We start from the raw sequence: 24,792 nt of genomic DNA on the forward strand, positions 1-24,792 counted from the left end.
CTTCGAGGCGGAAAGAAAGCATCCTCATTCAACACAACTAACCCAGCAGCCATTTAAAAACTGCATCACAAAGATTTTTGAAATGAATACGAGGCTGCTGCCAGCGCGAATGCTACAGCTAAACACGCATAAACTAGGCTAAACTACAGGGCTTGTGACGATAGACGCTGCGGCCTTCCCGAAGTCTGGTTGTTTAGGAATGCAGCCCAAAGCCAGTGGTAAACTCCATCGAAGGCTAAACACCGGCAAGGAGACTGATGGTCAACAAGTAGCAGTCTTCAGACGGAGCCCGCCGCCCTGGCTGTCCGGCAGGCCGGCGGCAGGGCCTCCGGCGAACACCCCGGTTTTTCTAGCGTTCCCCCACGGCTTGCGGGACGCGAGGCGCGCACCTCCGTCCGGAGCAGAGCCATGCCCCGAATACGCCGCGGCGAGACGGCCGGCGCGAGCGGATATAACACCGGTACGAACGTAACTGCCGCCGCCACTCATCTCCGGTTCAACTGATCGTGCACTACGGCGGCCGGACGGACTGAACACTTGTTTTAAGTGTTAAAGACTGATTAACATATGAATGCTCCAGATATTTCCACTTACTTGAAGTAAATTTTATTCTTATTAAGCCCATACATCTAAAAAAAAAAAAAAGGTCACTTTTCACCTAAATCAGGAAAAAAATGCTTTCAAATAATGGTTTGAACCATACCTATTCTTGAACATTTTTGATAATTTCTGATTTTTTTTTTTTTTTAGGATCAAGTATAATAATTTATTGCTTAGAATTAGGCTGTTAACCTTATTTTCAGCTATTTTTCTTCAAGAAATCTGAGTGAAATATACTTGAAGTGCTGGCAGATAATTTCACTTTTTTCCAATACTGAACACTGAAAACAAGGGAATTTAACTTGTTTTAAGGAGGTGTGTTTTTGCAGTGTAGTAATGTTATATGCTAGGAATGGCTTACTTTTAAACAAATTTTTGTGCAACTTAGGTATTTACTCTGTAAGTAATTGTTGCCAAATTTTACCATTACACAATGTCAGACAATCTGTATTTAGATGTTGGAGTTTTCTACTTGTTCACATTTGATCTTGAAAAAAGGAGCAATAAATTATATTTTTGCACAGTAATATTTTCTCTTGTGTATACTAGGCCTGAACGATATTGGAAAAAACTATTGTTGCAATTTTTTTGAGGTTTGCAATATATTGCGATATTATATTGCGATATTATATATATTTTTTAAAATCTTTTTTAAAGAAATTTTCACTAGATGACTTGAATAGCTGTTTGGAAATACTTTACTTGACACACCGTGACCACAGTGTATTCATATAATACCGTTTCATTTGTGAATGATGAAGATTGCTTTATGAAGGGATCCAGGAAGCCATGTCTGCACAAAATAGATCATTTATTGAACACAATATTTTACACTTCAACAGCAGCAAATACATTAAATGATAAATAAAAGAGCAGGTGCATTAGTCCCCTAAGTTTTTGACAAAATATAACAATAAATAAAAACTTCTGTAAAATAACAACAAAGTTGTAAACATATTTGAACAAAAATATTAAATATGACAAATAAAAGAGTTGTTCACAAACTATAACAATAAATAAAAACCTCAGTAAAACAACAAAGTTGTCAACATATTTGAACTTAAATATTAAATCTGACTAATAAAAGTGCAAGTGCATTAGTCCCCTGAGCTGTTTACACAAAATATTACAATATAAAACTGCAAAACGGCAACAAAGTTGTAAAAACATTTAAACAAAAATATTAAGTGTCAAAACTTTATGTGCAGCAGTACTATATATAGTTATTTGAAAAATACGATTTACAATAAATTTAAATATAAAAGAAACAGAAACTCAATTGAACTTGTAAATAATTGACCTGAATAACTGCAAATAACTGATGAATAACAGAACCAAATTTCCTGCCTTCCTGATAGCTGTCACATGAATAAAAAGAAGAAAAGAAATTCCTCCAGCTGTGTTATGTATTTGTCTGCATATCGTCCACCTTCCTTGCTCAGCAATTCTCAACTGGGTCTCATAGGTTTTTGGCCAAGACTACTAGTTTATCCACTATTGCAGGCTTGAGACAAGAACGTTGGCACGTAACAATGTTCCCACCTGTACTAAAAAGCCTCTGATGGGAAGGTCTTAGCAGGAATGCATAGATACCTGCGTTTTAAATGGTCCCACATGTTCGACAGATTACTTCTTGTTGATGCAACCATGGCGAGGCACTGTCGACAGGGCTGTTTTTTGTCCCTTATGCCTGTCTTTTTCTTGCCAAAATACTTCCAAAACTCCTTTTGGAGACGGTCTTGCCTCGTTTCCTTGCTTCAACGTGTTGCTTTCTTGCTTTCACTTTGAGAACGGCCCCTCCTCCCTCCGCTCTGCTGTTCGGCCCCTCCTCCCTCCACTCCGCTGCCGCGGGGGGAGGGGGAGGAGCCGATGACTTGCTGGAGGGAAAGAGAAGCTGTGCGCTCTCCTTCCCTCTCCTTCCTCAAAACAAACGTTTGTGGATTTAAAAAAATGAAATGAAAAAACTATCGCACGTCCTTGCGATGGGACTATTGCGCATGCGCACATCGCGATGGTGATGTTTAAACGATATATCGTTCAGGCCTAGTGTATACTTTAAAAATTTTACATAAATCTTTTAAAATAATTATCGGCTTGACATTATCAGTTATCAGTTGGAACGAGAAGGAAATAATCGGTTATCGGTATCGGTTGAAAAATGTATTATCGTGCATCACTAAATTAAAACTAGTCATAACAAAATACAAATATATACATATTATAATACATATTATTATTAATATATTTTTTTGTTTAAAAAAATACAACAAAAAATTAGAAAATCATAAAAAAATAAAAACAAATAGAAAAATTTTGAGCTGTGTTTTTTTTTCCAATTTAATTTTCAGCATTTAGTATATTTCTTTCATACTATTTTAATGCACTTATTTATATAATTGGTTCATTCGCCCCTCCCAGTCAAAATGGATTAGATGTCTAGCGACGTCAATGGCAGCTAAGTAACTTCAAAACAGGTGGTCCTCTGAAGGAATTCCTAACTACAACGTAGATGCTTTTGATTAAATCAACATATAAACCTGCATATTGTAATGAAATAATTGTCTGCTTTTCTATTACTATGTGATATTTTGCCTCTATTTCATTGTTCCATGATTGAATTCCCTCTCCACCCTCTTTCTCCATTTACCTCTTCTTTTCCTCTCATCGCTCCTTCCCCCAGAATCTTCAAGTTGCAAAGTATGATAATATTCTTACATATCATAATCCCCTCCCCACATCAATATGCTCACAACAAGAAGCCTGAAGCCACCTTAGTTTTGCATGTGGGCACCTATTTTGTCCGTTGGCATCGGGTTCCACCGGTCGGTCACTTTTTGTACTTTCTCCTCTCAGCAGCCGCTCCCCGTCCTCGCCTCCTCTCCTTTAAGAGGTTTTCTCTGTTCGCTCGCTTGCCAGGTAACTTCCGGCATGTTGGGGTGTCTTTAACACCGATGGGAGGGTGATAGTAAAGTCTTAGTCTTTGATTGGAAATAAAGTGTCAAAGTAGCCCTAGTGAACTAACGTAGCCATCAACGTTGTCACTCATTGCAACAAAATCAAAGACCTTGTCGGGAAAACCGTGAACGCATAGCCAACGTTGCTAAGCCATTAGCGGCTAGTGCGAAATCAGACTTGAGTTACTTCATAATTTTAGTTTGCATGTTAGGAGAATATTAGACAATGTAGCTTCTAAGATTCTAACTCTTTCATCATTTTCCAGGTAATTGCTTGACATCCAGTTGGAAACATTTGATGATGAGGGGGAAAAAATGTCAATTATTTCAATTGACCCTTTACAAGACAAGTTAATATTGGGTTATTTAAAAAAACTCTTAAAGACTTGCCGTCCACATACGCCACATCACATTTTGGATCATAGAGATACGGGCTCATACGTCTCGTACCATTATGACTTTATTGTTGTAATATTATGACTTTATGGTTGTAATATTAAGTCATTATTGTTGTGATATCAAGTCATTAATGTTGTAGTATTAACTATTATTGATTTTATTTAAGACTTTTTTTTTTTTTTTTTTGGTCGTAGTAATGTATTATGATTTTATTGTCGAAGTATTTAGACTAGGGATGTCCCAATTGGATATTTTTGCACCTGACCCAGAGTCTGAGTCACATGATTTTGAGAATCTGCCGATACCGAGTCATAATCCAATACCATACATACATTTTACAGTACAGTACAATACAGTACTTCTTGTTGCGGAGTATAAAGCATATATATTTTTGTTTCTTTTGGCAATGTCATAATTTTTCTGTTTTTTTTTTTTTTTTTTACTTTTTAGCACTTTGAAATATTATGGCGGAAAACACAGACAAGGCTGAAAAAGCAGTTTCTGCTCTTGCACCCCTTTTTAAAATAAACTGCTGTATTTTAAGCCAAAAGAACTGTTGTGTTTGATAGAACAATATGTCTGTATGATGCCATAGTTGATTCATGGCGCATTAAGTCCCAGAACTATTTTTAATTTGTCCGTTTTACCGTGGAAACCCTCGTTTACATCCTAGCCATAAAAAGAAGGTAATTAATCATATTTATTATTCGAAATGTCTCATTTTTAGCTTAGAATCATTAATTGAATTCTAGTATTTAGTTTAAAAAAAAAAACATTTAAAAAAATTATTGACTCGCATATTTTAACCTTTTGAGCAAATTATGTTACAATGAAAAAATGGGCGTCTGTAAAAAAGTCACGGATATCTACCTCATAACTATCGCTTAATTGTATTTTTTTCCGTTACGGTCTCATTTTCCGTTGGCATATTATTGGCAATATTTTAGATGATAAATAATCGATCCAAAGAAAAATTGAAAGAAAGAAAAACGTTTAAAATGGTAAATATATGAAAATGAAAATCTCGACCACTCCTGTCTGCGATTTCTGCATCGCGACCCTTGTTATATTACCATATTTCACCCATAAAATCCCCCAAAACTCCGGCTGTGGCCATTCACAGCTGTGTCTTGACACTCAGTGATACATGCTACATGGAGTTTTTGGATCGAAAAGAGGTAAGTACACGATAATATCTCGTTAAAATCGTGGCATCTTTATTTATCCTATCGTGTGCTCTCACCTCCAGTTAGGGTTTTGCTGTTAAAATTATTTATTTATTTATTTATTTTTAATATGCCCTCCTGTTCAAAATTTTTCTTCCCCCAGAAAATTGCTATTTTAAGCTTTCCAATGATGTATCACGCATGCATTTAGCACAATTTTGAAATTTGGGCAAATTGGGGGTCTCGGAGCAGAACTTCAAGTCACCTGAGTGTTTTCTGCCATATATATATTTAAAAATTAAAAACGCGATCCTTTTCACCCGATTACGATCCTCTGAAAAATACCATATCGGCCCAATTTCAGATCAGGCAATTGGATCAGTAATGTCCCAAATTTAGATGTGATTGTCGTAGTATTTAGACGTTATTGTCGTAGTATTTAGATGTTATTGTCGTAGTATTAAGTCTTTATTGTTGTACTATTACTTTTTTTCTCGTAAAATTATTCTTCTAAGCCTAATACGCCACCGTAAATGTGTTATGTAGTTGTATATACTTTATTTTTTTAATTAAGTACAGTAGTTCTAAATAAATTATTTTAGTACCATTTTGTCTTCCTTGTGGTTCCCTACTGGATGTTAGAAGGTTCACATAACAAGCCATAAACATCTAACCACTAACTCACATTTTAACTGGTTCATTTTAGTTTGTAGCTAGCTTTACTGCCTAGAAGAAGACAAGTATCTAACGTTGAAGTTGCCGTGTGTAGGTAAAACCGTGTCCTATGACTCACTGAGGCCTCCTGCTGGACGACTCACGCTGACTGGTAATCGTCATTAGCGTGTGTATGTGTGACCACGCCTTTGTGCATGACACAGTTTTTGTGTGATGCACTCATTGCACTGCATTGTTTGTCATGGAAGTGTGCGTGCTTGTGTTAGTGGCCTTGTGGAAAATAACCAAAGAAATACTTTTGGATGCCTCCAGGCCATCGTTAAAAATGTTATTAAACAGATGTTTGTGACTAATTGTGTGACAAAATGATGAAACAGCTGATGGAAAGTTTTTCCTCTTGGTTTTATCTTCACTTTGACACTGTGGACAAACTAAAAATGTGTGTTCAACTTTTAACTTTGGAGCTGCCATAGACGACATCCAATCCATTTGAACTGGGAGGGCTGGCAACGCTGCTAACCCTCGCATTTCAAATGGATTGGACGTCTATCGTTGTCATTGGCACTCAACCCTTTATAGGGCAATTCCCTATTTTTGGTCATTTAAAAAAACTTCAGCTTTGGGTCACAATTTGGGTCACTTCCTGTTCAATTCGGGTCAATTTCTGTTGATTTAGGTTCAATTCCAGGCCACTTCCTGTTGCTTTTTTGGTTATTTCCAAAACTGGTCCCAAAAGCACTCTTAAGTAAATTTTGGAGTGTTTAGTAGTAAAAGTCCACCAAATGCCCTATGAAGGGTAAAAGGAGCACGAGGGCTAGGGTTAACTTTGTTCATATTCCAAATGTCAGCTCACTATATTAACACAAAGATACAGTAAAAGAGCAGAGTTACGAGCTCCATGTTTGTCAGTGTTTGTTTTGCCATGATGGGAAGGGAACTACCGTTCATCTCTCAGCACCCTGGCACATAATATTTCATTTGCTAATGTATTGACAGCATCCAAAAAGATGCCGCCATTTTTAATAACAATTACCAACCAACATACCGTAATTTTCTGACTATAAGGCGCACCTGACTAAAAGCTGCCACTCGCCAAATTTGGCACGAAAACGGCATTTGTTCATAGATAGGCCACAGCTGTCCTCACTGTATTATGGGATATTTACACAAAAGATACGAACTGGTAACACTTTATTTGACAGCAGTGTCATAAGACTGTCATAATTATGACATGACAATGTCATGGGCTTTAATGAATGCTTATGACGATGTCATTAAGTGTCATCTGGCAAATGATCTCACTTTTTAATGGAGGTAAAAGATCTGAACTGGACATACACTGCTGGCCAAAAGTATTGGCACCCATGCAATTCTGTCAGATATTGCTCAATTTCTCCCAGAAAATGATAACAATTACAGACGCTTTGGTAGAAATATCTTTATTTATTTTGCTTGCAATGAAAAAACACACAAGAGAATGGAAACATTTTGTAATCATTATCATTTTACACAAAACTCCAAAAAAATGGGCTGGACAAAGGTATTGGGACCCTTTGAAAAATCATGTGATGCTTCTCTAATTTGTGTAATTAACTGCACCTGTTACTTATCTGTGGCATATAACAACGTGGTGGCAATAACTAAGGGCCCAAGTACACCAGCTGCATGATCGTTGCGGTTCCAGTCCGGTTCAGTGTTGACTGCGTGCCACGCAGTACGTCAAAAACAGGCAAATCATACTGGCTGCGAAAAACACACGGAGTCTATACTCATCAGAGAAGCAGAGAGAGAGCACATTTTTTCTTTGCATATTGATATTTTATGTCTCTTAATTCCAGATTGACTGCATCATGTTGAGATCAGGGCTCCGTGTGTGGGGGGAAGGGGGCGGGGCCCTATTATGCCCTTGGTTGTGTCGGTGGGTTTATATCTTTGTGCACATTTAAAATTATGGCACATAACATGTCATAGAGCTGTTATAAACAACTGTTAAATAATCTGCAATATTTATAAAATGGATAGCGAATTATATACTACACGAGCTAAAAAACAGCGTACTTGGAATTGGTGTCTCAACACTGCAGATTCCTGTGCCCAGTGCAAACTGTTGGTTTTTCTATGAAAAGTCAAGTAAAATGTAGGAAAGAAAGAGAAACGTCTCAAATAGACCACCAGGTTGAAACTTGTGGGTGTCTCTATTCTCTTTCGTACTTTTCCCCCTCGACTCTGTATACAAACCGCCATTGTGTGTGCGCCGGGCACGAGAATTTCTGCAGTGGAACCACTTCCAGATACGCTGCTTTTTTTTTTTTCGCTCAAAGTTGTCAGCACGTCGTGTGTTTGATATCATTGCCAGAAAAACACACATAATAGGACACCTTGCAGCTTCGCTTTTAATGCTGTCCTTATAATAACGATCTGCTGCATCATATATCACTTTGTGACTTTCCAGCTCCATGATGAAACATTCTTCGTCCATGTTCGCTGGTGTTTAAACCGTGAATAAACAACTGGGCTGTTACGTCCAGGACCAGCTCCGCCCATTTTCTCGGATGCGTGTCCGGCAAAAATAGAAAATAGCCTATACCATCCGGCGGGCATGTGGCACGCCGGAGATGGTTCGCAGTCAATCCGGAGCACTGACGCGGCCGGTATACGTTGAATAATAGGATATAATGGGAACTGATTGGCTCCGGTGCTATTTTTTACCGGAGTCGGACCGGAACCGCAACGATCATGCCTCTGGTGTACTTGGGCCCTAAATCACACTTGCAGCCAGTTAAAATCGATTAAAGTTGACTCCTTGTGTGTACCACATTGAGCATGGAGAAAAGAAAGAAAACCAAAGAACCGTCTAAGGACTTGAAGAGTAAAATTGTGAGAAAGCATGGGCATCTCAAGGCTACAAGTCCATCTCCAAAGACCTGAACGTTCCTGTGTCTACCATGCCATCAATAAGTGTGTCATCAATAAGTGTAAAGCCCATGGCACAGTGGCTAAGCTCCCTAGATGTGGACGTAAAAGAAAAATGTATTAAAGTTTTTAAAGAAAGATTGAACCTCGACTGAAGAACCTCAACTAACATCCAAACAAGTTCCAACTGTCCTGCAGTCCAAGGGTACAACAGTGTCAACCTGAACTATCCTGCGGCATCTGAATGAAAAGAGACTCTATGGTAGGATACCCAGGAAGACCCCACCACTGACCCAGAAACATAAAAAAGTTGGGCTTGAGTTGGCCAAAACTTAACTGAGAAAGCCAAAAACGTTTTGGAAGAATGTTCTCTGGTCAGATGAGACAAAAGTAGAGCTTTTGGGGAAAAAGGCATCAACATAGAGTTTACAGGAAAAAAAAACAAGGCCTTCAAAGAAAACAACACGATCCCCACAGTTAAACATGGTGGAGGTTCCCTGATGTTTTGAGGTTGCTTTGCTGCCTCTGGCACTGGACTACTTGACCGTGTGCATGGCATTATGAAGTCTGAAGACTACCAACATATTTTGCAGTATAATGTAGGGCCCAGTGTAAGAAAGTTGGGTCTCCCTCAGAGATCATTGGTCTTCCAGCAGGACAATGACCAGAAACACACTTCAAAAAGCACTGGAAAATGGTTTGAGAGAGCACTGGAGACTTTTGGGCAGCACTGTAAATTGAGTTAGTGACAAAATTTGTCAAATGAATTTCATTAATGCCCATGACAGTGTCATGTCATAATTATGACTCATATAAATGTCTTATGACGCCGCTGTCAAATAAAGCGTTACCTATTAACCCAAATAAATCAACAAATAAGACTCACTGGACTATAAGCTGCAGGATTCAAAATGAGGGGAAAAAGTAGCAGCTTATAGTTGGAAAATTACGGTATGTACACGCGTAAAGACACTGTCTTTTCCCCGTTCAATGGACCCACATGCTAAACAACGAAGCACGAGCATGCCGACAATTTACCATACATAAAGGTACTGTATTGCAGGAAAACTCAAAAGTACAGTACATCACTTGTCAGGAGGAAGTCGTCGTTTCAATTGCCTCCGTTGATTGAAAATATCTTCGATGCATATCCTTGTTTTGTATCTTAATTTGTCCTGACTCATTTGACATTCGGAACGAGGAGTTTTTGGTCTACTGGTGGACATCATGACTGTCAAAGTGGTAGCAACCTTAGTTTACGTAGCCTACAGAGCTGTGGCAACCTGGATGAAGACCAAGAACTGATCTCGTAATTGCCTGATTGATGGAGTGCGGGACATCAGTTGTAAACACAGGACCCAAGCATAGTATCGACTTTTAAAATGGGGAAAATCTCGGCTCAGCTATTGGGGAAAGACATGTTTCTTTAATATCTTAAAATACTAAGGCCATTTGTAGGTGTAAATGTGACATCGTGCTGTTTCAAGCATGATTAATCAGCACCAGTTCAAATGGGTGGAACGTCTACCGCAATATGTTAACGTGTCTGTGCCATGTCTCGGCAGAGTTCCGATCACCGTCACACCTCAGCGGCCTGAACCGCACTTCGTCGCTGAGTGGCACCGACCGAGCCGATTCGCTGTCGGTGGGTGGCAGCACTTGTCAGCTCAACAGCCTGCTCAGCAGTCAGCTCAACTGCAGCACCGTCTACACGCCCGACTTCTACGTGCGAGCCCTCACCGATCTGCAGTACGTCAAGGTACGGACCACAGTCATTTAATGTTTTGGCTGCCATTGACAGACTTCTAATCATATGACGTCCAATCATCCCTTTATTGTGAATTTGAATTAGTTTATCAGGTTTAGAAGTCCAATACAGTGCCTATCGTAAGTATTCACTCCTTGGATGTTTTCCCCTTTTATTGCATTCAGATATCAATAATAGACAAAAAAAATGTTTGGCCTTTTTAACACAAAAATATATTGGAAAAAACTTTAATGTCAGAGTGAAAACCGATTTCTACAGAGTGTTGTCATTGAAGCAAAAAAATATAAATTAATTGTTTGCATAATTATTCACCCCCTTCGAGTCAGTATTTGGTAGATTCACATTCAGCTGCAATCACCGCAGTGATTCTGTGTGGATAAGTCAGTCAGTCTTGTACGTCTGCTAACTACAATTTTGCTCCATTCTTCTTTGCGAAACTGCTCAAGCTCTGTTAAGTTGCGTAGGTATCAGGCATAGACAGCCCTTTCAAATCCAGCCACAAATTCTCCATAGGCTTGAGGTCTGGCCACTCCAGAACATTTACTTGGTTCCATTTTAACCATTTCTGTGTAGCTTTTGTAGTATTCTTTGGATCACTATCTTGCTGGAAAAAAAATCTTCTACCAAGCTGTTGTCCTCTTGCAGACTGAAGATTGTCTCCCAGGATTTCAATGTATTTTGCAGCATTCGTTCTGCTGTCTAACTTTACAAGCCTTCCAGGTCCGGCTTCTGAGAAATATCCCCACAGTATGCTGCTTCCACCACCATGCTTCACAGTGGGGATGGTGTGTTTTTGTTGATGTGCAGTACATATTCTAAACATAACGTCTTGTGTCATGGCCAAAAAGCTCAATTTTGGTTTAATCAGACCAAAGAATCTTCTTCCACCTGACTATGGAGTTTTCCACATGCTTTTTAGCAAACTCTAGTCGAGATGTAATATGACTTTGTTAAATAATAGTGTTTTTTGCCCTGATTTAAAGGCGCTAAGGGTTTGAGCACACGTCAGAGCTTCAGGTATCTTGTTCCAGAGGTGACAGATTGAATACTGCCTCAACCTGCTTGGTTCTTGGACTTAGAACACATAGTAGGCCGGTTCCAGACGACCTTAGGGGTCTAGATGATTCGTAGGGGTCAAACAAATCAAGCATGTATTTTGGTCCAAGGCCATTAAGTGTTTTGTAGCAGTATTTTATAGTCTATCCTTGACTCGCAGGAAGCCAGCGTAACGATTTCCTAACCGACAATATGGTCCAGTTTCCTTGTACAGTGGTACCTAGGCATACGACCGCTTCGACATCTGATCTTTTCCACATCCGACGTAAAATTTGACTCGCCGTTTGTTTCTACATCCGACGACATGCTCGAATACAAAGATTTATGACAGCGCCGCAGTTTCTTTGTTTTGCCCGAAGACTGATGCGCGGCGGATTTTCTTGTGGGAGAAAACACGGGTTCCAAGGTTAGTGCAGGTGGAGAAAAAGGTGACGCTTACTATTGAAATGAAGATGGAAATGATAATGATAAAGATATGAGCATGGTGTGTGCATCCGTGAACTGGCTCAACAATATGGGCGTAGAATGTCTACGATCTCGACGGTGCTCCTCCGACCTCCGTTCGCCAGTCTTCATAAGTTAAGGTGACATTTATTCCATCAACTTGTGCAACACAACACGCCTACTATCTGCCGCAGTTGACGCCAGCAACAAAACATTAAAAGAGAAAGTAAAATCTCTACCACTTTCTCCCACTCACTGTCACGTCAGCCCTGCTTTGCGTTCAGGTACAGCACGCAAAAAATATCCCCCACTTTATAACCCTATTCGTTACATTATTGCAGGAATTGATATTATTATTTTTTCGGACTAAAAGTCATACCTGAGTATAAGTCGCACCAGCCATAAAATGCCCAACGAAGAGGGAAAAAAACGTATACAAGTCGCACCGTTGTATAAGTCGCACTTTTGGGGGAAGTTTACATGATAAAATCCAACACAGTGAACAGATTTGTCATCTTGAAAGGCAATTTAAAATAAAAATACAATAGAGAACAACATGCTGAATAAGTGTAAAGCATGATAGTGTTACATGATGAATGAACAACGAAATACAGACGTGGCCGGTATGTTAACGTAACATGGCTATTCAGAGTTATTCAGATAACTATAGCATAAAGAACATGCTAACAACAAGTTTACCAAACCATCAGTGTCACTCCAAAACACCAAAATAACATGTGAAATGATGTAATAATGTGTTAATAATTTCATACATAAGTCGCTCCAGAGTATGTCGCACCCCCAGCCAAACTATGAAAAATACCGCGACTTATAGTCCGAAAAATACGGAATTATAAATATTATTCCAATTTTTATTTATAATCTATTTGTTTTGCTATGTGTGATTGCCATTTTTAATAGTACCAGCAGTATTTATTAAGGATTTATTGTAGGTTTTTAGGCTGTGAAACAAATTCATGGAATTATAATGTATTCTTATGGGAAAATCCTGCTCGACCATTTCGACTTACAAACAAGGTCCTGGAACGAAGAAACTTCGTATGTAGAGGTACCAGTGTATTTGTAAGTAGAATCCTGTATTAGCTGCAGCTTCCTGATTGATTTTTTGTTAAGTGTTTCGATGTCTTGTTCAGTGGCGCCTCCAGAATTTTTTCATAGGGGTGGGCAAATGGGGCCCACATAAAATCTTGGGGTGGCACAACAAAACTATACGCCATAATTTCAGGTTTTTATTATGTTGTTGTGGTAAACTGTCAGAAAGACTTCAGTACATGCCTACTGATATATTTCTGTTTATTGTGTTACATTTCAAGCTACTAATGATTTAATGTGTATAGTCCATAACAGTCCAGTCAACATTTTGAGTTCTACAGCTACTGCAATGTGACGTTATACTGGCGTGTGGGGTGGCCAACAAATGTATGGGGGGGGGGGGGGGGACCCCGTGGTGGCGCCATTGGTCTTGTTTGGACAAAAGCCCCTTCATTCTGGCTATATTTTTTAGACGTAGCAGGCAGCAATTACACAGCAAAATCTGTACCGTTGATTTTTTTGGTGCAAATTATTTGAGTTCATCAGTGATGATTTGGGTGTTGTTTTAACACTAGCATTGTTAAGATCGCTTTCGGTGCGGTGTCAATTAAGCGAGTTGAAAACTCACACCTCTGGCAGAGTTAAATGTACTCCAAGCAGAGTTCATCAGCCACACACAGTTTAAGTGCATGTGTCAGAAAACAAAACAGGCGCAAATACATGTGGGTGAAGTGACACCACGGTGGTAAGTAGTGTTGTCTGTTAATAGGTGGTTGAATCAAGTCTATGTCTAAATGTAGCTAAAGATTTTTTAGAAATTTTTGCCATTTCAACATAGCTGTGTTTTATACAAAGCTTGCTAGACTCGTACCATGAAATTTAGGTTGTCGTTAGAACCTAGAACACAAATTTAATAAGAAAAGCTGCCACAGCTAATATTTTGTGTGTGACCTCCATGACTTTTAAGGACACCAGCATGTCTTGAGGCATTGAATGCAAGTTTCTGACAGATGTAACCGTTTTTCATTCTTCAAAAATGACTTGTTTTAAAGTCTTGATGTTGGACGGAGAGTGACTCTCCACTTGTCTCTTCAGAATCCCTCACAGTTTATACTCTTTACAAAGATCACTAACACGCACACTCATGTTTTCTCATTATTTCTTGCTTTGTTTCAATTCGGAACATTTTTTTCTTTTTCTCACTACAGTCTTTGGTCGCCATTTTCCTGGGGGACATAGTTAATGTTCACTTGTAAGCACAAATGATTCAGATGCACTTTGATACAAAATTAAGACAACAAAGATGAGGCGGATGGATGGATTCTTTTGACGCGAAATGCTCGTATGCCTCTTAAGTGAGCCTGACTTCTATGCTTACTTAAGGGACGCTTGGGTCCCCCACTCATCCAGAATATTGACAACATCACAATGGATATTTAAAATTAGCACTCCTATTGTAAGAAAACAACGTAATTTAATATTAAAAATGCGCCTTCATTTGTCATAAACACAATGAATGGGGGGAAAAAAGTAGTATTGCAGTTTAGTGCTAAAAGTACACTTTAAAGTGCCTTTGACACTGTAAAAAAATCTTCAATAGCAATATTATTGAAGGAAAAATCACATTTTGAGACAATTTGACTATATACAAATATTTAGCAAAGTGGAGATGACGAGAAATTAGTCTTTTAATCTGCCGTTTAGCCCCTCCAGTCATTATAGCGGTCTGGCGCCTCCATCTGGGTGATGACGTCGGCGGAGTATTTCAGAATGAAGCCTAATGGAGGAGGAAGTGTTTTTCAGCGATTGTGGTTCAAGTGTGGATCTTTCAAGTGATATTGTCGATCTAGAGGAAGCCTGTGGCATACAGCCATATATGTTTGAGTTGTATTTGGAGGTGGAGGAGGAAGATTCAGAACGACAACAAACACAAGGCTGATTACCAAAGCATACTGAAAAATGTCATCATTAGTTATACCCTCCACTCCAATGTTTTTACAGGATATTCTGTATGTATTTTTCCCTGATTGCTAAATAAATTGTATGGTCATGACAAATAAGTCTCGTGCTAAATGGAATATAAAATATTAAAAATGCATTTATTCAGTACGACAGGGCTAAATTACTGCATAATGGTAAAAACTGCCAAATTCTTAAACCTCCCGAACGGTATTTTATGCCACCGGAGTTAGTCCGGCTCTTGTCATTTCCCAGGACTCGGGAGGAAAATGTAAACAAAAGAGGAGTGTGATACCTAGGCTACATGCTAACCTGAACCGAGTGGCTCTTGTCTCTTCCTCTTCTTTCGAACACGAAAAATTACACAAAACTTAACAGGCTTATGTCACACACGGCTGCGGGGATGATTGTCTTCACCGATCAGCCAGCCCTCTGCGGCAAGCAAGTTTCGGCTCGTCGTTCCCCTGCTGTGACTCAGGCAGGCAGTGCTCGTCTCCGGGGACACAGTAGGAATCGGAACGCTGAAAATGGCGCATTCTCGGTGGACAAAGTGGCCGACATCGGAGCACGTGGCTTCCCAAGCCCAAGCTGAGGATAGCGCTCTCTCGGCGGGCACACAAAGAGGGCCGAGAGGGGTGGAAGTCTCTACACAATCATGTCTTCTCGGTGGACAGGGAGCATTGTCACTCTCATTTTTGTTGCGCGGGATTCAAAAATTGAATAAATACATCAATCATTTCTGCCCACATCCAAGTGGTCTGTTTCATTCAGGAGCATAAAATACCAGGTGTAATATTGTGTGAAAGGCACTTTAATATGTTATTGAAAAACACGGACTGTATTAAATATTTAACAAAATTATTGAGTTAAAATATTAACACTTTCCTAAGTGTAACTTTGCGTATTACACCAAAAAGCATGTTTATTTCATATTTCACGCGGTGTTTTATGCTCCTGATTGAAATGGATCGCTTGGGTTTGTGTGGAAGCGATCGTTTTATATATTCAATTTTTGAATCGCGCCATGAAAATGAGTGACTTCCGGCTCTAGTCTCGGGTTTAGGACGAATGCAAATGTGAAGTCACCCGGATCAGCATCTCACAATACAGCATTGCTTTATAGCATGCAGATGGACTGCGGATTCAGCTGATTTTGCGGATTAATTTGTTTATTTTTCACATTACGCCAGCCAAATGTGCTGCAGAAAATTGTTGCTGCACCAGGGAGAGGCGTGTGAGCCTTTTGGGGTCTCAGAAAGTTCCCGTTCACCCAAAGATAGGCCAAAACAAGTGTGCGACGACTGTGGGACCATTGTACTTACGAGGAAATGAGTAAACATCGTGTTTTGTATTATGTCAAATACTGGGATCATGGCACACATTTTGATACGAAGGTGGCTTGCATTTTGTGGCGGATGACCGGCAGCTTGTCAACTAGCCCCCACCCCCCCCACACGGAGGAGCGCTATACTCTGCTTATTGCCCTCTTCGTGTTCCATCCCATCAGAAATTGCAACTTTGTGTTAAAAATGGCCTTGAATACGGCGATTACAAAGTAAACACTACAAACTCTCTTTAAATATAGGACATTTACTTATGTTTGATCATGGACGGACATGTAGAAAAGTTCTCCTCAGACACATCCTGACATGTTAGCAGCACAACAACTGCACGCCGCTCTCTTACTGTTTGTCTTCGCCGTGTAGTTAAGCATTAATTTACGCCATATTTGTTGATGACCATGTGGCAGCTTATGTGCTCCTCCGACTTCGGCCGGTTTGTTTGGCGGTAATTCTCCAGCTGCTTCCCCGGCAAACATGCTCTCCTGCCCGCAGCAGGCGACGAGCTGTAACTTGCTCGCTGCCGGGTGGGTTGCCGATCGGCGAAGACATTTGACAACCCCGCTGCCGTGTGATATGACCCGGGTAGTTTTGAGTGATTTTTCGCTTCGAGAATAGACTTTGAAACATTGCTCGGTTCGGGTTAGCATGTTTGCTAGCTGTCACGCCTCCTGGTATGTTTATGCTCATCTAAGCCGGGGCAGGGAAATGATGAAAGCCGGACTAATTCCGGTGGCATAAAATACTGTTCGGGAGGTGCGACAGTAAAGGTGAAGTTGACAGTTTTGACCATTTTGGAGTAATTTTGCTATGTCGTACTGAATAAATGCATGTTCAATATTTCATATTCCATTTAGCACAAGACTTATTTGTCATGACCATACAATTTATTTAGCAATTGGGGAAAAATGCTTGGATAAAAAGATTATCCTGTAAAAATATTGGAGTCGAGAGACTGAAACAATGACATTTTGCGACTCTTAGTCGCATTTTCCTCGTTCTGAATAATTCCCCCTTAATGGGCTGAAATCTAAATCAGATGAAACCATTCTCCTGCCGATGTCATCCTCCTGTTGGCGACGCTAGAGCCCTATAATGGTAGGCGTGGCTAAACAGCAGATTAAAGGACTAATTTCTCGTCGTGCACTTTGCCAAATTGTTGTATATAGTCGAATAGCCTCAAAATATGATTCTAATTCACATAATAATGCTATTTAAGACTTTTTTTTTTTTTTTTTTATCCTGTCGTAGGCACTTTAAAACAGAATCCGTGAAGATTATATAAACTCAGAGTTAAAATCAACACTTTTTCTACCAGAGTTAAATTAACCCTTGTGATTTTGCTGAGTAGGTTATTATTTCTGGCTGGCTTTGTAGCTGTGCCCAGGTGAGTGCTGATCTTTGACCTTGACCTTGTTTAGAATGAATTTTAAAAGTGAAATGAAATACAGCCAAGTCAATATTTTAATGGCTGAAATTGTTCCATAGCACTGTTATGTTCTGACTTCGCTTGCCAAATTTGGTGCTTCACCAACACTGCTGGCTACTAACTTAAGACAAGTCAAGGCTTGTCCAAAATTTCCGAGTCTGTTTTTTTTTTTTCTTCATTTTGGAAATTCAAAATGCACAGACCACCCAACTTCCGAGTTATTGAAAAGGTTGTAGTCAAATATGTCATGATGAAACTGGAATTATTGTGACTCATTCTGCTGTGTACCAGATCACTCGCTCGCAGTACCAGAACGGTCTGATGGCATCACGTCTGGACAGCACGCAACAGTCGCCCGAGAGCGTCCACGAAGCGGCCGATCCCGCCGACGTCACCCTGGCCGAAACGGACCCCGCGGGGCCTGCGGAGAACGGGCCCGACGAGACCACATTGCTGCTGCTCAACGAACAGAACTCGCCCTGCGACGCCAACCACCGAGGACAGCTGGACAACAGCGTCTGACGCCGCCGCATCCTCCTCTTCCCGCGCACGCTTGCACGCCGCCGAGACTCAGGGAGACTCACTCACGCCCCTCCTTCCCGAAAAATCTAAATCAAACCTATATTCCATCGAGAGATTTATTGTTGGAGTGGCGAACGCATGACCGCGTCTCACCGTGACGACAATCAGCACCATGATGAATGTAGCGTTTCAATGGGCCGCTGTGTCACAGGAACCAAAAATAAGAACATTTCGCTTTAAGAGAAACTTTCTTGATTTTGTACTGAGAAGGATTTGGGCCACACTAGAAAGGACAACTCCTACCAAAAATATTTGAACTCCTTTAGACCAGTCCAAATAGATTGGACGTCCATCTCCGTTGAATTATTATTTTATGTACGTTTTTCCTCCTCTATGCCACTGAAACGTGATTATTCACTGTCACATCATTCACATTTTCTCATTTTAAAAAAATGTTGCAAGTCCCTCAGAGTTCAAAGGGATGGGACAACTCTTGCCATTAATGGTGTTCAAGCAATGATCGTTCCCTGCCAGCCTATTACATTGTTTTTAACTGTTAAAATATTTTTTTTTCTGCCACTTTCTCACTGAATCCTGTTTATTCACTACAAGCCAATTTCATTTTTAAATTGTTTTGTTCCATTATGTTTTTGATTTATTCTTTTAAAACATTTGTATACTTTTATTAGCATTTCACCGATACCATTTCTTGGCTCCCGATACAAATTACCTGTGTTTTTGGCCGATTCCTGTATTTGTACCAATTAGGGGTGTGACAAAATATCAGAAAAGTGATGTATTGCAATACTTTGTAGCCCAAAAGGTTATCGATATGCTCCCACCAAGAATCGACATATCGTTTGAAAAATGTGTCACTGTTAAAAAAAACAAAAAGAAAAAAGGAATCAACAGGTTGCTACCAAAATCTTCTATTAGAATGTCTACGTTAGCTCACTGGCTGCCATTGACGGTGCTAGACATCCAATTTATTTTGACTGGATTGGACGTCTAGCGCCGTCAGTGGCACTGAAACCTGGGCCTTTACAGCCGATCTTGTGGGCATTTACTAGTCACTTCCTGTTGATTTTGAGTCACTTTTGAGAACATTGAGTTACCTCCTTTTTAGTAACCCAAATCAATAAGAAATGACCTATAAATTGCACCAAAGGATAAGGAAGTGACCAAAAATGAACAGGAAATGAAATGAAATGCCCCGAAAATAACACTGCCTGGCTTTGGCTCCCACTGACGGCGGTAGACATCCAATCAGTTTGAAGTGGGAGGGATGGCAGAGCCGTCAGTGGCAGACTGTGAGCTTACTACACTATTCTAATGGAAGGTTTTGGTAGCAACCTGATGGTCCTTTTTTCGTTTTTAACAGTCACACATTTTTCAAACGATAGATCGTTTCTTAGTGGGAGAATATCGATTACCTTTTGGGCTACAAAGTATCACGATATATCAACTTTTCGATATATTGTCACACTCCTACTCTATAAACTGTTTTTAATCAAATGTGATATGGCAGCAAGCTGTAGCGACTTGTCTCTGTGGCGGCCATATTGGATGGGGCGTCTATCGCCGTCAATGTTGGCTATTGTCCTCATAGTGTGGCGCTAATCCTCCTCGGTACTGTGTAAACGGTTGCGTTTGTTTTTCGACGTACTGAAAATCTTAAATTGTTCTACCTGGTGGTGAGATAGTTGATTGTTCTGTTTTACTGCTCGTGTTGGGTTTAATCATATGCGGGGACACGTGTACACACACTCCTTTGTTTTACTGTAAAATGTCAAGTGAGCCTCTTAAAGGAACACTTCTTTTTTTTTTTTTTTTTTTTTTTAAATGCAACATATGTGCTCATTTGGAACTGTCAAAGGGATATTAATCCTAATAATACGGCTTCCCTCGTACAGACATTGACGGCAGAAGAGGGTTGCTGCTGTACCGTTATTTTGTTGTTAAGGTTTTTTTTTTTTTATATTGTAAAATCACAGGTAAAAATAGCTGTATGTATGCTCACACTGCGCATTGTGGGAATTTACTGTGAAAGTCTTTTTATTTTGAAGTGACTTATGGTACGTCAAGTTCTGGAGGCCTGAACAGAAAAGACAAGGCATTTTCATTGTTTTCAAAACAAGGAAAATTGCAGTTAGGAATCGCGGTAGCACTTCATTTGACAGTGGGCTCATGTCATAATTTTGACATGACACTGTCATGAGCATTACTGTGCTTAAGACAGAAGTGTCACCGGCAAGTGATGTCACTTTTGAATGGATGTAAAACGTGCGGACTGGACATAAATGGAGTTTGTGACATAATTTGTAGGATGACACTTCATTAGATCTGTTATAAGCAATCATTAATGCTTATTACAGCGTCATGTCTTAATATGAGTGTCTTATGACAGTCTTATGAACCCTCTGTCAACTAAAGTGTTACCAGAATTGAAGTGTTGCAAATTAACGAATTTAAACTAGTAATAACAAGGGGGGGAAAATTGTTCAGATAAGTTCTGGGGACTGGGGGGGGGGAAGAATTTCGAAAACAAAAATGGAAGATAGGAATGGTAAAATTGCTATTAGGAATTAAAAAAAAAAAAAAAAAAACTGCAAGGGTTTTTTTTTTTTTTTTTTAAAATTAAAAGCATGTGTTCTCATTATTTTATGCACCCCCCCCGCCCCCCCCCCCCGAATTATTCTTTCAATATTCCACATAATGGCTAATTATGTATTGTTAACGTTACTTACTTCCACAAAATAACATTTTAATAATGCATTTTTAAAAAATTAAGGTCAATGACAAATTTCACTCATAAAATAACCGTTTTTTATTATAAAACAAAAATATGGCGCAAAGGTTTTGGTAAATTATAGATTTTATTATTCGAACATTAAATCTTTTTTGTCGTTTTCAAATTCAATTACATAGTATTTTACCCAACATTAAAAATTGTAAAACTAACATTTTAGAATTTAACAGACATTCTCCTTGTGTTAAAACAAGGGGGGGTGTAAAAATCAATACAATTTTAATTAATTTAAATAATTAACAAATGTCCCTGACACCAAATTGCACCAAAAAAATGACAATTGGTATTGTCCAAAAATGTCAATTTTCTCTCAAATTCCAAATTGATTTTTTCTTTTGTAAAATTTTTTTGCATTCAAAGTTGTTGTGAAATCTTGCAACGCGACAATTGATATTGTCAATTTCAATCGATTTCTCCCTTAAATCACAAATTGAATTTTTGTGAAATTCTTGCTAATGTTAATTATTTAAAAAAAAAAAAAAAAAAGTCTACATACTCTTATATTCTAAATTGTTGTGTAATTTCTGCAAAGCGACAATCATTATTGTCCAAAAAAATAATGCTTTATCCCCTCTCCTTTAAAATACAAATGGAATTTTTGTGAAATTTTTGCAACGCGAATTGAATTATTGTGAAATTTTTGAAAAGTCCAAATTTATTCTCACCTAGAAAATAAAATATTAGAATTAGTTGATGTATTTTTCCAGATGCCTCCTAATAAATTGACGGTACTTTCTGTGTTCACACATACCCGCCGCTCCTGAACTCCTCGTCTGCCATTGACGGCGAGAGACATCCAATCGACTGACATTGAACGCACGAACGGATTGAACGTCTTTCGCTGTCAACGGCACTGACACATGCCATGTTTCGGCATATAAAATTTGCTTTTTTTGTGTGAGTTATTCTCAGATGCACTTTAATCAGGAAAGCAGTATTTCCCCAAAAACCAAAAAAAAGCCAATGTTGTTAGGATTTTTTTTTTTTTCTTAAATATAGCACTAAGGACTTGAAAATGAAAGTGCATTCAATGACACTGGTTGTTGCCTTCAGCGTCGCTCGGGAACTTTGTGTTGTATTTTTTTTTTTTTTGGGACGCAATCAATGAATCAACTCTGAATGCTTTCAATCAACCCGGGGATTGTTTATTCCTAGTGCCTGTAAATCAAGTTTGCAATTTTTTTGTACCTCAAAAACACTGTTGATGATGAATACGTGTGCAACGGTGGGGATCAACTAAAAAAAATTTTTTTTTAGTTTCCCACCGCTACCTTTAAAGACAAATCCCAAATGACGAAAAGCTTGTAAATATTGTTTTGTAATTTCTGTTCTAATGAGGTTTCATGTTGAATGTTGTTATTAATAAACCTGAGATTTATTTGTCTAACGTGAATTCAGTGTTTTTTTTTTGTTTTGTTTTGTTTTGTTTTTTTTTGTGGAGGTCAATCTGCAAAACAGGAATTAGTTAATACACTAGTAGATATCCATCAAGGGCGTAGGTTTGCATAGGTACAGTCGGGACATAACACTACCAACTTTTCAGGATGCTTAAATTGTCCCCACCAACTTTTAAGCAACCTTATTTGCATTATATCATGAGTTCAGTTGTATTGGTCATTTAGATTGTCTTCTCATATGTTGTTAGAATACAATTGACCCTCCCATTATAAAGTGAATTATTTTCATCATATTCAGACTTACATTTACCCCTTTTTACTTGCTGAATGTGCCAGTCCCCCCCCCCCCTTAAACGCATGTTTAAATGGCTGATGACTTGACCTCCAACACACACACAAACATTAGACATTACAGATATTAGATTTTTTCGGCCAGCAGCAGCCACTGTAAGTAATGTGTAAAGATGTCAATATTGTACAGGCAGGGAACACACCACTAATTTTGCTACTGAAAGACCTGCATCAGAGAAAGCATAACATTAAACTGTGTAAACTTGCTAACCTGCTAAACTCAAGTGGGAAAGCTGCTCAGAGATAAGTGTCCTCCTGTATGTGTTGTCTACTGTTGATGTTAATTAAACCGTGAGAAATGTAGTGAACCGAGGTTTACCCCCTTCTCCCCAATTTTCTTAAAGCAGCTCAAAGGAGCTTTCATTTTTTAGTTGAATTTGGCTGTGCTTGTAGACAAAAGCATTTGGGTTTTACCTGAAGGACAGATCCATTTTTATTTACGTTTGTTAGGGTTAGGGTTTTTTCCAGTTATATTTAATTAATTTATTTATTTAGACTGACAATGTTGAGTGGTCTTAAGACAAATGTTTTTTTTTTTTTTTTTGCATGCCTGGACAGTTAAGAGATTATTAATAAATTTGTATTTATTGTATATGTTCATATAATTTATGTTCAAATTAGGGCTGTCAAATGATTAAAAATTTTAATCGAGTTAATCACAGCTTAAAAATTAATCGTAATTAATCGCAATTCAAACCATCTCTAAAATATCTCATATTTTTATGTAAATAATTGTTGGAATGGAAAGATAAGACACAAGACGAACATAAACATTCAACATACTGTACATAAGTACTGTATTTGTTTATTATAACAATAAATCCACAAGATGGCATTAACATTATTAACATTCTTTCCGTTAAAGGTCATGGATAGAAAGACTTGTTGTTCTTAAAAGATAAATTGGGATCTACGGATAGAAAGACTTGTACTGTAGTTCTTAAAAGATAAATTTGAGTACAAGTTATAGTAATTTTAACCCCTCTTAATGTTTTCGTTTTAATAAAATTTGTAAAATTTTCTATCTAAAAATAAACTTATAGCTCGCCACTGTTGCCGTCGCCGAGCGGGACGTCACATGGGCTCCCAGCCGTTCAAGGTGTCAATGGCGAGTTTTAGTTAATTAGAGATCTAGCCAAGGCAAAGTCTGAGGAAGTGTTATGTGTATTTTGCATAGCTATTTTGATTGGGAATGCCAGTTCTCTTTGCATTGAGCGCTTTTCTTTTTGTGAACATTCTTTTTTTAGAGATAGGAATATATATATTTTTTTGCTTTCACTAAATGATACTGCAGCGTTTTAACTGTTCCGCCCAAATGCATGATGGGAAGTTGGGCAACCATGACTGTCAGTGGTGGCTGCAAATGGTATACAGCATGATATGCATTGTTGTGTACAATTAAGCGTGATAAGAAATAATCGTCACCCGTTATTCTTCCCCACGTCGTTCGCCACAATACTTAGACTTGTTGTGAAAGAGTTGCCAAAGCTTAAGCCGATAAAAGCTAAAACGGCGTCATTGTAAACTGTTTGAGGCAACACATGAGCGGGTCATTCCGTGCATGCGTTAGTTGCGTCAAATATTTTAACGTGACTAATTTAAAAAATTAATTACAGCCCGTTCACGCGATAAATTTGACAGCACTAGTTCAAATATTGCAATATGAATTTGCTAATTAAATCCAGAAATGTATTCTGGAAGTTTTCAAAATGTTTCTTTAGTAGTTTTTTAAAACAACGGTTTCAATCGAACAGTGTATGAGACTCCTATCCATTCGAAGTGGCAGGGTTCCCACTTCAAATGGATTGGACGTCTATTGCCGTCAATGGCAAACATTCAAAACTACAACAATAAACCATGAACAATAAAAATTTAAGGAAGGAGAAAAAATCAGCCCATCTGACAGCAAACAAACAATTTATGGTTGCCAAATACAAACTGAGATCTGCAATTTGGA

At 38.7% G+C, this 24,792-nt stretch overlaps 1 protein-coding gene across 2 annotated transcripts in view; it reads left to right on the forward strand.

The window, feature by feature from the left end:
- LOC130913164 (metal transporter CNNM4-like) overlaps positions 1–20,121 on the forward strand; it is a 59,753-nt gene extending 39,632 nt beyond the window's left edge. The window contains exons 7-8 of one of the 2 annotated variants that reach the window (XM_057831530.1): positions 10,273–10,466; positions 18,048–20,121. In XM_057831530.1, the coding sequence (XP_057687513.1) occupies positions 10,273–10,466; positions 18,048–18,278 (425 nt within the window). In that variant the 3' untranslated portion in view covers positions 18,279–20,121. Of the gene's footprint in view, positions 1–3,280; positions 10,252–10,272; positions 10,467–18,047 lie in introns of those variants that run through there. The other variant, XM_057831531.1, reaches the window with a different exon arrangement.
- Positions 20,122–24,792: the final 4,671 nt, after the last annotated feature.

This window comes from Corythoichthys intestinalis, chromosome 3, assembly GCF_030265065.1.
Source record: "Corythoichthys intestinalis isolate RoL2023-P3 chromosome 3, ASM3026506v1, whole genome shotgun sequence".
NCBI classification, from domain to species: domain Eukaryota; kingdom Metazoa; phylum Chordata; class Actinopteri; order Syngnathiformes; family Syngnathidae; genus Corythoichthys; species Corythoichthys intestinalis.